General features: G+C 46.8%; 1 protein-coding gene across 1 annotated transcript in view; it reads left to right on the forward strand.

Annotated features, from left to right (window-relative positions):
* Positions 1-11,372, forward strand: part of Pbx4 (PBX homeobox 4) — a 49,483-nt gene that overhangs the window by 23,792 nt on the left and 14,319 nt on the right. The window contains exon 2 of the mRNA XM_008824677.2: positions 1,339-1,412. Within this exon, the coding sequence (XP_008822899.1) occupies positions 1,339-1,412 (74 nt within the window). The remainder of the gene's footprint in view (positions 1-1,338; positions 1,413-11,372) is intronic.

The following is an 11,372-nucleotide window of genomic DNA, read 5'->3' on the forward strand; positions in this document are numbered from 1 at the left end:
ACATAGTGAGCTCCAGGCCAGCTGGAGCTACAGGGAAACCCTGTCTCAAAAAGACTAAAAAAAAATAATAATAAAATATTTTTTAAATATATTGCAAAAAGAAGAGCTGCACACACCATCCTGTGTGCTGTGTGACTGTCCCCATCTTCCCATGGCCTCAGTTGTAGTCCTGGCACCTGCCACAGCTGCTGTTTAGTTCATACCCTTGCTGTCTTTCACCTTCTCCATCTCAACTGCCTTGAGATTAGAAACCTCAGTTGCCTACAGTGTTAGAAAGGTGTGTGGTCCATGGTGGGCTAAACACCTGCCAAGCTACTGTCACGAGACACTGGGAGAGCAAGTGTGGCCTGCTGTTTCTGTGTGTCCCAAGGTGGGCCACTAAGCAGAGGAAGGGGAGTGCAGCTTGCAGACCTTCTGACCTTGAATGGTTGAATATTTGTGCAGCTATCCCTCAGTGTCCAACAGGAACCAATTTCAGGATTGTACCCCTCCCCAGCAGATATAAAAGCACAGGGGCTCAAGTCCTTTATATGAGTTGCAGGATGACTGCTGGACCCTTCACTGTATTCCCATAGACTTTATCGTCTCTAGATGGCTTAGAACACCTGACACAATGTAGGTGCTTTATAAGTAGTTTTTTAGAAAAACTTTTAATTACATTTATTTATTTAGTGTGGAGGGGTGTATAATGTCTGTGTAAACAGGCATGGTTCTACCACAACACAGGTCAGAGGACAACTGGCTGGAGTCTGTTCTCCCCTTCCATTGGGGATTTTGGGGATTGGACTCAGGCTGTCAGGCTTTCGCAGCAAAAGCCTTTACGCTTTACGGTAAGCCATCGCTCCAGCTCTGTTTTCTGTGGTTTTGTTTTAGACAGGAACTCCTGTATTCTAGGCTGGCTTCAACTCCAGCCTCACTATGTAGCTGAGGCTGGCCTTGAATTCCTGGTCCAGCTCTGTTTTCTGTGGATTTTGTTTTAGACAGGATCTCCTGTATTCTAGGCTGGCCTCAACTCTAACCTCACTATGTAGCTGAGGCTGGCCTTGAATTCCTGGGTTTCCTGCTCTACCTCCGGAGTGCTGGGGTGACAGTCACATGCCACCAAACCAGTTCCCTAAGCATTTCTTAATCCAGTCAAGTTGATGATCCAGATTCACTATCACAGATTGTATACTCATATTTTAACTTTTCACAGATTAAAGTCATGTGGCCTGCTTCGTCCTGTTTCCACAGGCTGTGCCATCCACATCTGGCTCTGGGCTTGGTTTCTTGGGAGGGAAGGCTGCTGCTCTGGCGCTGAGCTAACCTTTCTCATCATGCCTCTGTGACCTCTTTCAGAAAGCATGCTCTGAACTGCCATCGGATGAAGCCTGCTCTCTTCAATGTGCTCTGCGAGATCAAGGAGAAGACAGGTAGGATGGTCATAAGACTTCTGAGCATGCTCTGGCTGGCTCTGGCCTCACGTGTTGTACCTGTTGTGTTGTACCTGTTTGCCCCTCATTCTAATTTAGCTGCTAAGGGAATGTTTCTGCCTTTGCAAATAATTCTTTTGTTCAAGAAAAGGGGTGATGGGCTGGCCGGATGGCGCAGTAGGTAAAGGTGCTTGCCACCACGCTGATGACCTGAACCCACATGGTGAAAGGAAAGAACTAACCCAGCAAGTTATTCTCTAACATCCACACATGTGCTGTGGCACACACACTCTTCCACAAATAAATAATAATAAAAATAAAAATTTGGGACCAGGCATGGTGGCACAGGCCTTTAATCCCAGCACTCAGGAGACAGAGGAAGGTGAATCTCTGTGAGATCAAGGCCAGCCTGGTATAGCAAGTTTCAGGCCAGCTGGGGCTACAGAGACACCCTGTCTCAAAAAATAATCAGCACATGAGAGGTAGAGATAGGAGGACAGACTTGGCTATATCTTAAGTTCCAGGCTAGCCTGGGCTACATAAGATCCTGTCTCAAAAAAGAAATAAAGCAGGGGCTGGAGAGATGGCTCAGTGGTTAAGAACACTGGTTGTTCTTGCAGAAGACCTGGGTTCAAATCCCAGCACCCGCATGGCAGCTCATAACTGTCCATAACTTCAGTCCCAGAGGATCTGACAGCCTCTTCTGACCTCCACAGGCATTGCACGACATGGGTGCACTTACCTACATGCAGGCAATACACACATACACATAAAATAAATAAATAAAATTTTTAAAAAAAGAAAGCAAATAAAGAGAAGGTTGGGGAGATGACTCCATGGTTAAACCATTTGCCATGCAAACATAAGGAGCAGAGTTCTGATCCCCAGCACTCATGTAAATGCCAGGTGAGTGTGGTGGCCACCTGCAATCCTACCACACAGAGGCAGAAATAGAGGACCCTGGGGGCACGCTGGCTGCTAGGCTGGCCGAGTCAGCAGGCTCCGAATTCCAATGAGAGACCCTGTCTCCATATATAAGGTAAAGAGCGATCGAGGAAAGCATCCAACATGAGCCATCAGCCTCCACACATGCGCACCTACACGCATACAAACACACAAACATGCACACACATCACACATGTTCACATACAAAGGAGAAAAAAAAAAGCCAAGCCTAATAACATGGCCCTGTCATCAGTTCAGGAGGCTGAGGCAGGAGAATTGCAATTTCAAGGCCAGTCTGGGTTACATAATGAGACCTTGTCTCAAAACTAAGTAAAATGAGGGCCAGGCATGTTGCTAAGTGGTAGAGCACCAGCCTAGAAGCTTCCAGTATAGGGCTGGTTTGTGGCTCAGTGGTAGAGTACTTGCCTAGCATGAAAAAAAAAAAGAAGAAAAAAAATCCAACAACAGTAAAAGTTTTGTTTTAATTAATTTCAGATCTATAGAAAAGCTGAAAAAATAGTATAGAGGTCTCACATACCCTTCCCCAAGCTTTCATCTAATGGGACACTCCAGAAATTATGTCTTGGGTGAACCACTTGGGAGGGATTAAATCTCTGTGAGATAGAGGCCAGCTAGGTCTACATAGTGAGTTCCAGGCTACAGGGAGACCCTGGGCTTGGTGGTACATGCTGTTATGCCAGCACTCAGGAGGCAGAAGGATCAGAGTCATCCTTGGCTACATATAGAGTTCAAGGTCAGTGTGAGCTACATAAGACCCTGTCTCAAAGAATAGAGAGGAACGGGAGGGGAGGGAGGGACAGATGGGCAGACAGACAGACGGAGGAAGTCGTGTAGTTCTGGAGACCTCGAAGCTGACCTCCATACAGTGCTTTTTTTTTTTTCTGTCTTTTTGAGACAGGGTCTCCCTGTAGCCCCAGCTGTCCTGGAACTCACTGTGTAGACCAGGCTGGCCTTGAATTCACAGAGATCCACCTGCCTCTGAGTGCTGGGATTAAAGGCGTGTGCCACCACCTCGCTATACAGTGCTTTTTAAGTGAACTACAGACTTCTGTGTCATTGCTTAATGTCCTACATCTGGTCTGGGATCCCACATTACATTTAGTTTTGAGTCTTTAGTCCCCTCAGATCTGTGACAATTCCTTGGTCTTTCCTGTCATCTATGACTTGGATCTTTTGATGAGCATTGCTCTGGTCTTTCAGAGCACCCCTCAAGGCACCTGTCTACTGTTCTTCATGATTAGACTCAAGCAGGAGTCCATGGACGTGATATGTCCTGTTCAGTGCGGTCCTGTCATTGGGGGTGGGAACAACTTAAAGACATGTCACCTGATAAGATAAATGTGTTGTTGAAGCTGTGCGTGTGTGTGTGTGTGTGTGTGTGTGTGTGTGTGTGTGTGTGTGTGTGTGTCGGGTGGTCAGGCTTGCATGGCAAGCACTTTTACTGAACCATCTTGCTGATTCTTTTTTTTCCTTCCGATTTTTAGATTTTTGTATTAGCTTCCTTCTGCATGTCACTTCAGAGCATGGCTCTTTAGATACACTGGGGCTTACAGAAATTCTTTGACAGAAGAGTCAATTTCTTTTTAAATTTGGTTTTGCTATTGCTTCTGCTTTTTTAATTTTAATTTTAATTTTTATTTTATGTCTATGAGTGTTATTCCTACATGTATGTAAGTGTACCCATGTCCTGCAATGGACAGAAAAGGGTCTTGGATCCCCTGGAACTTAAGTTATGAACAGTTGTTAGCCACCATATGAGTGGATTCAAACCCAGATCTTCTGTAAGAGCAGCCGGTGCTTTTAACCACTGAACCATCTCTCCAGTCCTTTGCTTTTGTTTTAAAAAAAAATTAAAGGTTTCTTTTTCTTTTTCTTTTTATTTATTTATTTTTTTGAGACAGGGTCTCCCTGTAGCCCCAGCTGGCCTAGAACTCACTTTGTAGACCAGGTTGGCCTTGAACTCAGCTCCATCTTCCTCTGCCTCCCAAGTGCTGGGATTAAAAGTGTGCACCACCATGCCTAGCTAGATTTATTTTCATTTTATATGTAGGTTTTGCCTGCATGTATATAAGTACACTCATGTCATGCAATGCCCACAGAGACCAAAGAGGGCATTGGATCCCCTGGAACTAGAGTTATAGTTGTTAGCTACCATGTGGGTGCTAGGAACCAAACCCAGGTCCTCTGCACGAGGACCCAGCATTCTTAACCACTGAGCCATCTCTCCAGCCCTGGCTTTTGCTTTTTATTTCTTTTTAAAATGTTTTTATATTTAATTTTATTTACTGTGCGTGTATGTATAATCATGTGTGTGCATGAGTGTCACAATGTGTATGTGGAGGTCAGAGGACAACTTGTGAGAGTCAGTTCTCTCCTTCTACCATGTGGCTTCTGGGACTCAAACTCAGGTCCTTGGCTTGGCAGCAAGCATGTTTACCTGCTGAGCCATCTCACCTTGCCCCTTCCTTTTGCTTTATTTTTTTATTTATTTTTTATTTTTTAATTTTTACCTGAATGTATGTCTACCATGTTCATGCAGTGTCCACAGAGGCCAGAAGAGTGTGGTGGATCTCCTGGAACTTGAATTACAGACAGTTAGCCACCATTTGGGTGCTGGGAACAGAACCTGGGTCCTCTGCAAGAGCAGCCAGTGCCCTTAACCACTGAGCCATCTCTCCAGCCCCTAATTCCTCTCATTCTTGACTAAATATTCCTTGTGAGGAGATAAAGGTGAATCAAAGGTGAACAGTCTGACTTGGTTTTACAATGCTTGTAGATTATTAATATGACACAATTCAGAAAGAAGCCCAACATGCAAACATGAGCCACCAAGTTCCCTAGCCAGCACTGAGGGAAGTGAGCTTTCTGTCATTTTGATGAGATTCCTGAGAAAACAGAAATTGTAAGGAGCAGCTTTCAGTCATGGTGGACTAGCCTGCTGCTCCTGGTGTGGGAGGAAATGACACTGTGGTGGGAGCGCGCTCACCTCAGGGAAGCTGATGAATACACAGAGAGGAGGGGTGCAATCCCAATCCACTTTAAGGGCATGTCCCCCACCTACACCCCCATATGTCTGGAAGACTTCGGCCCCTCCTCTCCCAGAAGTGCCACAGGTTGAAGCTAAGCTGTAGTAAGCTTCTGGGGACACTTGCCCAGAGCACAGCAGCCTCTGAGGCCTCACAGAGAGGGACAAGAACACACCTCTCAGTGGTCTCTGAGGCCCCTGGAGATGAAAACTGATGTAATGGAGAAACATTCCACACAATGGCCAAATGTCTGCTTTGCAGAGTAAGGATAATGTCTTCCCCAGATCACAGCTGGCTCCTGAGAGTTTCCAGGTTGGCTAGTTGTTGACTGAATAAACGAGAAAGCTCTCCAGATTTTGTTTCAGTCACCCATTGAGTGTCACGTATCTCCTTCGTGCCGTCTTGAAGTTAGTTAAGAAAGGATCAGGGGCCAGGTGTGACGCATGCCTTTAGTCCCGACACTCGTGAGGCAGAGTAGGTGGATCTCTATGAGTTCCAGGCCAGCTGGGCCTACAGGGACACCCTGTCTCAAAAAGGCTTCCCTTGGCAAGGTAGGGCTCTCCAGAAATATTCCTTCTGTGCTGTCAAAAGCACCAGAAAGTCAAGATTGAACCATTCTGCCCTTGGTTCTACCTCAAAACTGTCAGCAAGAGTCACCCACTATGTACTCTTCGTCACACCTGTCTCACAGATCTGCCTCACAGAAATGTCATGTGTGTGTGTGTGTGTGAGAGAGAGAGAGAGAGAGAGAGAGAGAGAGAGACAGAGAGAGACAGAGAGAGACAGAGAGACAGAGAGAGAGAGACAGAGAGAGAGACAGAGAGAGAGACAGAGAGACAGAGAGAGAGAGAGACAGAGAGAGAGACAGAGAGAGAGACAGAGGTGACGTGTGTGAGTGTAGAGCCAGGAGGATCTGGAGTTCGAGGTCAGCCTCATCTACATAGTGAGCTCTAGGCTAGCCTGAGTTACATGAAACCCAGTTACTTCCCACACCTCCCCAAAGCCAGAAACAAAAAGATAGTCTAATACCTGTAATCAGTTTCCTTTTTGCTTGGTGAGCTACTGGGGCTGGAGGAGGTGCCAGCTGGTGCGAGTGCGAGCTTGCCAGCAGGGCACGCCTATGCCCAGGTGTCTCAGCCTGGGACAGTTCAGGGAGAAACCACTGACACCTGCTCCCGGCAGGGCAGTCCGAAGTCTGAACAGTCTAACCCTGATCTTTACCCTACCCTAGTTTCCCAGGCTTCTGACTCACACCAAGGTGACCTCTGGAGGAAGGACGGGCTCAGAGCATGAGCCACACTTGTCCAGCTGGGCAGGCCTGCAGCTATTGAAGATCCCTTCCACATACATGCTCAGATGTCTGAGCTTGGGGTACATTTTAGGGTGTGATGGGGCAGGGTGGGTCCCAGATACTTGACTTAAGCAAATCAAACTGCCATGCTTGCTGTGAACTGGGGACCTCTGAGGGAACAGTGTTGGCAAAGGGAAAGTGTAGGTCAGGAACAGGTGGACTCCACTTACAGGGCCTCAGTGTGAGAACAGCACTGCCTTCTGGTCTCAGGGACCAGGTACCTGGTGGCCAGAGAGCAAGGAGGTCTCAGTTCTGCTCCACCAGAAAGAGCCAAGACTCAGTCAAGAAAAACTTCTCCATGGTCTGGCCTACTGATGCCCACAGCCCACTGACCAGGGAGCTGTCCCACAAGCTAGTGTCAAAGTATGCCACACTGAGATACACAGGACACGAAGTATGCACACAGAGACAGAAGATACAGGGTGCACTCATCCAGAGAAATGTGGAATAAGGCCACTTCTTTTCATTTTATGGGTATGTGTTGTACTTGCATGTATGTAAGTGCACGCATGTGGTGTAATACCCACAGAGGTCAGAAGAGGGTGTTAGGGGCTAGAGAGATGGCTCAGTGGTTAAGACCACTGACTGCTCTTGCAGAGGACTCAGGTTCGATTCCCAACACCCACATGGTGGCTACAAACCGTCCTTAACTCCAGTTCCAGGGGAATCCGATGCCCTCTTCTGACCTCCACGACATTGCACAACACAGTCACATACATGCAGGCAATACTCATACACATAAAATAAAAATAATAAATAAAATTTTAAGAAAAGAAGAGGGTGTTGGATCCCCTGGAACTGGCGTTACAGGTGATTGTTAGCTGCTTTATGTGGGTGCTGGGAGCCAAACCCAGGTCCTCTGCAAGAGACACTATTTCACTATATAGCCCTGGCTTCAGCCCTAGCTGACCTAGAACTTACTATGTAGACCAACCTGGCCTCAAACTCACACAGATCCACTTCATGCCCAGCTATATAATTTTTAAACTATATATATTTTTTTTTAATTTATTTTATTTATTATTTTGGGTGGGAGTACAGATGTCACAGTGCACATGTGGAAGTCAAAGGACAACTTGCAGGAATTGGCTCATTCTTTCCACCATATGGGTCCTGAGGAAGAAACTAGGATTGGCAGTCTTAGCAGCAAGTACCTTTGCTGAGCCATGTTGCCAACTCCTGCTTCTTGACTTAAACCACAGTTTGCCCCAGGCCAGCAACTTACCTTACAAGGGATCAGCAAGAAAGTCCCAAGAAGGAAGGAACCTGGCCCACCCAGGAGCTGTTGCCATGCCAGACTCCATCTTGATGGAGACACAGCCTCACAACCTTCACTTACTGCCCTGCTTGCCTGGATGTGATCAGCACGGATGACAGTGCCTGGCTGCTTCATTCTATTCCCTCAAGCACAGGCTCTGGGTACATTGGGTCTCTCAGGCACTGACATGACTAATAAACCATTTTTGGTTCTTGATGACCAAATTTATTTAAATTACATTTATTTATTGTTTATTTTGTGTGTGTATGTGTGGACACAGGCATCCACAGCATACGTGTGAAGGTCAGAGGACAACTCTCAGGAGTCAGTTCTCTCCTTCTACCATGTGGGTCCCAGGAATTGAACTCAGATTACCAGGGTTGGCAGCAAAGACTTTTGGCCCTCTGAGCTATCTCACTGGCCCCCTGATACAAACTTTTTCACCTTCTTTATCTTGAAAACTCTAGAAAGCTGTGTCGGGGATTTGATCTAGAGCAGGGCTGATCATTCATGTCAGCCTGAAAAGGAAATGTCTTTCTGTCACCTGGACCTGGCCCGCTGCACAGATGGTAAACAGCCCCTAACATTCAAGCATCAGCCTGCGAGAGGTGCAGGCACAGGACTGAAAGCTCAGCTCTTGGCCTGTGTCTCCTGGGCCCAGGACAGTCCCTGTGTGCACACTCCTGCATGACCTTACTTCCCGAAGCAGCCATCCTGGATGTCTAGAGGAGCTAATAAAAACTTAAGCTCCCTCGAGAGGACCACATTCTAGCCACAGTGTGTTTGCTGGAACCTGCAGCTAGGTGCCTTGCAAAGTCCAGACACTTTTGGAGCTCATATTGCCATCATATGGGGGTGTCCAGGAGCCCTGAATTCCAGCAAAGGTATTTGGAACCAGAGCAAGAACACACATTCGTATGGGTCAGGCTCTGCATCTATATGAACTTGAGTGCCAATGTATGCAAACCTTTGCCTCTTGGTTGGTGGGGAGGGGTGGGTAACTCAGTCCCATGAGCCCTGGGGCCCCTTGAAAAGCAACTGAGGCCATCAGGGCAGTTCCTGTGCTTTCACTGTCCCCTGTGCTGATCCCAAGAGCATGTTTGGCTCTTGATTTGGTCATTCCCAGCTCACTGCCTCTGGGGAAGAAATGGGAGTCTGGGCTTGGCTTTGGGAGCTGAGCGAGTCCCTTGTAGGGGAGGGAGAAGTCTGGACACTGCCTTCATGGACACAGTGTATGGCCACGCTAGTGGCTAACACAGGTGGCCACCTTGTCCTTCCCCATCAGCTGCATAGCTTTATTGACCCGCGCCTCCCCGTCTCCCACAGTCACCACTGAACCAATGTGTAACTTTTGTTTTGCTTGAGGCAGACATTCATTCTGTAGCCCAGGCTGGCCTCAGACTAATGGCAATCCTGTCTTCATCTCCCAAGTACTGAGATGACAGATGAACCACCATCACCACCTCACTTAGAACATTCTTTTTTGTTTTGGTGCTGGGGATTGAACCCAGGACCTTGTACATTCCATACTCTACCACTGAGCTATAGTTCCAGTCCTGTCACCTAGAACATTCTTCTTTTAAAGATATTTTCTTTTTATTTATGTATATTTGTGTGTGTGTGTGTGTGTGTGTGTGTGTGTATGGGTATGTACATGTGAGTGCAATGCCCATGGAGGTCAGAAAAGGCATTGGATCCCCTGGAATTGGAGTTATAGACCTTATACAGCTTTTGGGAACCAAGGACCAAATACTCTTAACCACTGAGTCATCTCTTCAGCTCCCTAGGACATTTTTTGTGGTTGCTCTATGTAGTCCTGATGGGCCTGGAACTCACTATCTCAGACTCAGAGATCCACCTGCCTCTGCCTCTTGAGTACTGGAATTAAAGGTGTGCAGTAGCACACCCAGCCATATTTTACTTATTTTGTATGCATGCCTGTGTGTGTATATGTGTGGGCATGCACATGCCACGGTGTACATGTGGAAGTCAGAGGACAACCCTCGGGAATCGCTTCTCTCCTTCCACATGTGGGTCCTGGGAGCTCAAACTCAGGTCATCACACTTGGTGGCAGGTGTTTCTTACCCCATGAGCCATCTCCTGGTCCCCTGCATTTATTCTTTTATTTTTCTGTGTGTGTGTGTGTGTGTGTGTGTGTGTGTGTGTGTGTGCATGCCATAGCCAGCATGTGGAGGGCGGAGGACAACTTGCAGGAGTTGGTTCTTTCCTTCCATTATGTGAGTTCCAGAGAGCCAACTCAGGTACTCAGGTCGTCAGGCATGGTAGCAAGTGCCTTTACCCTCAGAGCCCTATTGCTGGTCCTAGTTTTAAAAGTGTGTGTGTGTGTGTGTGTGTGTGTGTGTGTGTGTGTGTGTGTGACATGTGCATGCTGTGGCACATGTGTGGCAGTCAGAGGACAAGTCCGTGGAGTTGGATCTCCCCTTCCACTGTGTTGGTTTCAGTGATTGAACGTGGGTCATCAGCTTTCACGTTCCTCTACCAGCTGAGCCATCTCCCTGGCCCCCATGCCTTGGTTTTTTGAGGCAGGGTCTCACTGTGCAACCCAGGCTGACCTAGAACTGTCAATCCTACCTCCAGAGTGTTGGGTTCCCAAGTGTCACCAGCCTGGACAGCTTCAATGCTGTCTGTCTTACCTCAGTGTGTATTGCCAGCATGTAGGTAAGCGCACCCGTGTCGTGCAATGCCCTCAGAGGCTGTCAGATCCCTTGGGACTGGAGTTATGGACAGTTGTTAGCTGCCATGCGGATGTTGGGATTCGAACCTGGGTCTTCTTCAGTAGCCAGTGTTCTTAACCACTGAGCATCTCTCCAGCCCCATAAATGTAATAAATTTCTTAATAAAATTAATTTGCATCCTTTTCTAGCACCTTGGGTTGTGATATGTTTTAATTGTGGATTAATTACCAGTGGTGGAAGTTTGTACATATATGGTAATCCCTCAGTTTGGTGAATAGGATATGGCAGCTATGATTTCATAAACTGATCATTTGCAAAAGGAGCATTCTTGGAACTCCAAATCCTCCTGCCCAGGTTATAGGCATGCTCAGTGGGGAATTTTATTTATTTACTTTAGATTATTTTGCTTTTGTTTAACATTTATGTATTGTGAATGGGGTGGCACATGCATGCTGTGTGGAGGCTGGAGGACAGTGTTACCGGAGTCACTTTTCTTCTTCCCCCATGTGGGTTCTGCAGATCAAACTCAAGTCGTCAGGCTTGCCAGCAAGCCCAACCCATAAATAGTCCTTTTTTTTTTTTTTTTTTTTTTTTTTTTTTTTAAAAAAAAAAAAAAAAAAAAAAGAGGACGATAAATCTTTCACTGTGATATATCAAAATAA

The sequence above is a fragment of the Nannospalax galili genome, unplaced genomic scaffold (genome assembly GCF_000622305.1).
Source record: "Nannospalax galili isolate Female #2095 unplaced genomic scaffold, S.galili_v1.0 scaffold529, whole genome shotgun sequence".
NCBI lineage: Eukaryota > Metazoa > Chordata > Mammalia > Rodentia > Spalacidae > Nannospalax > Nannospalax galili.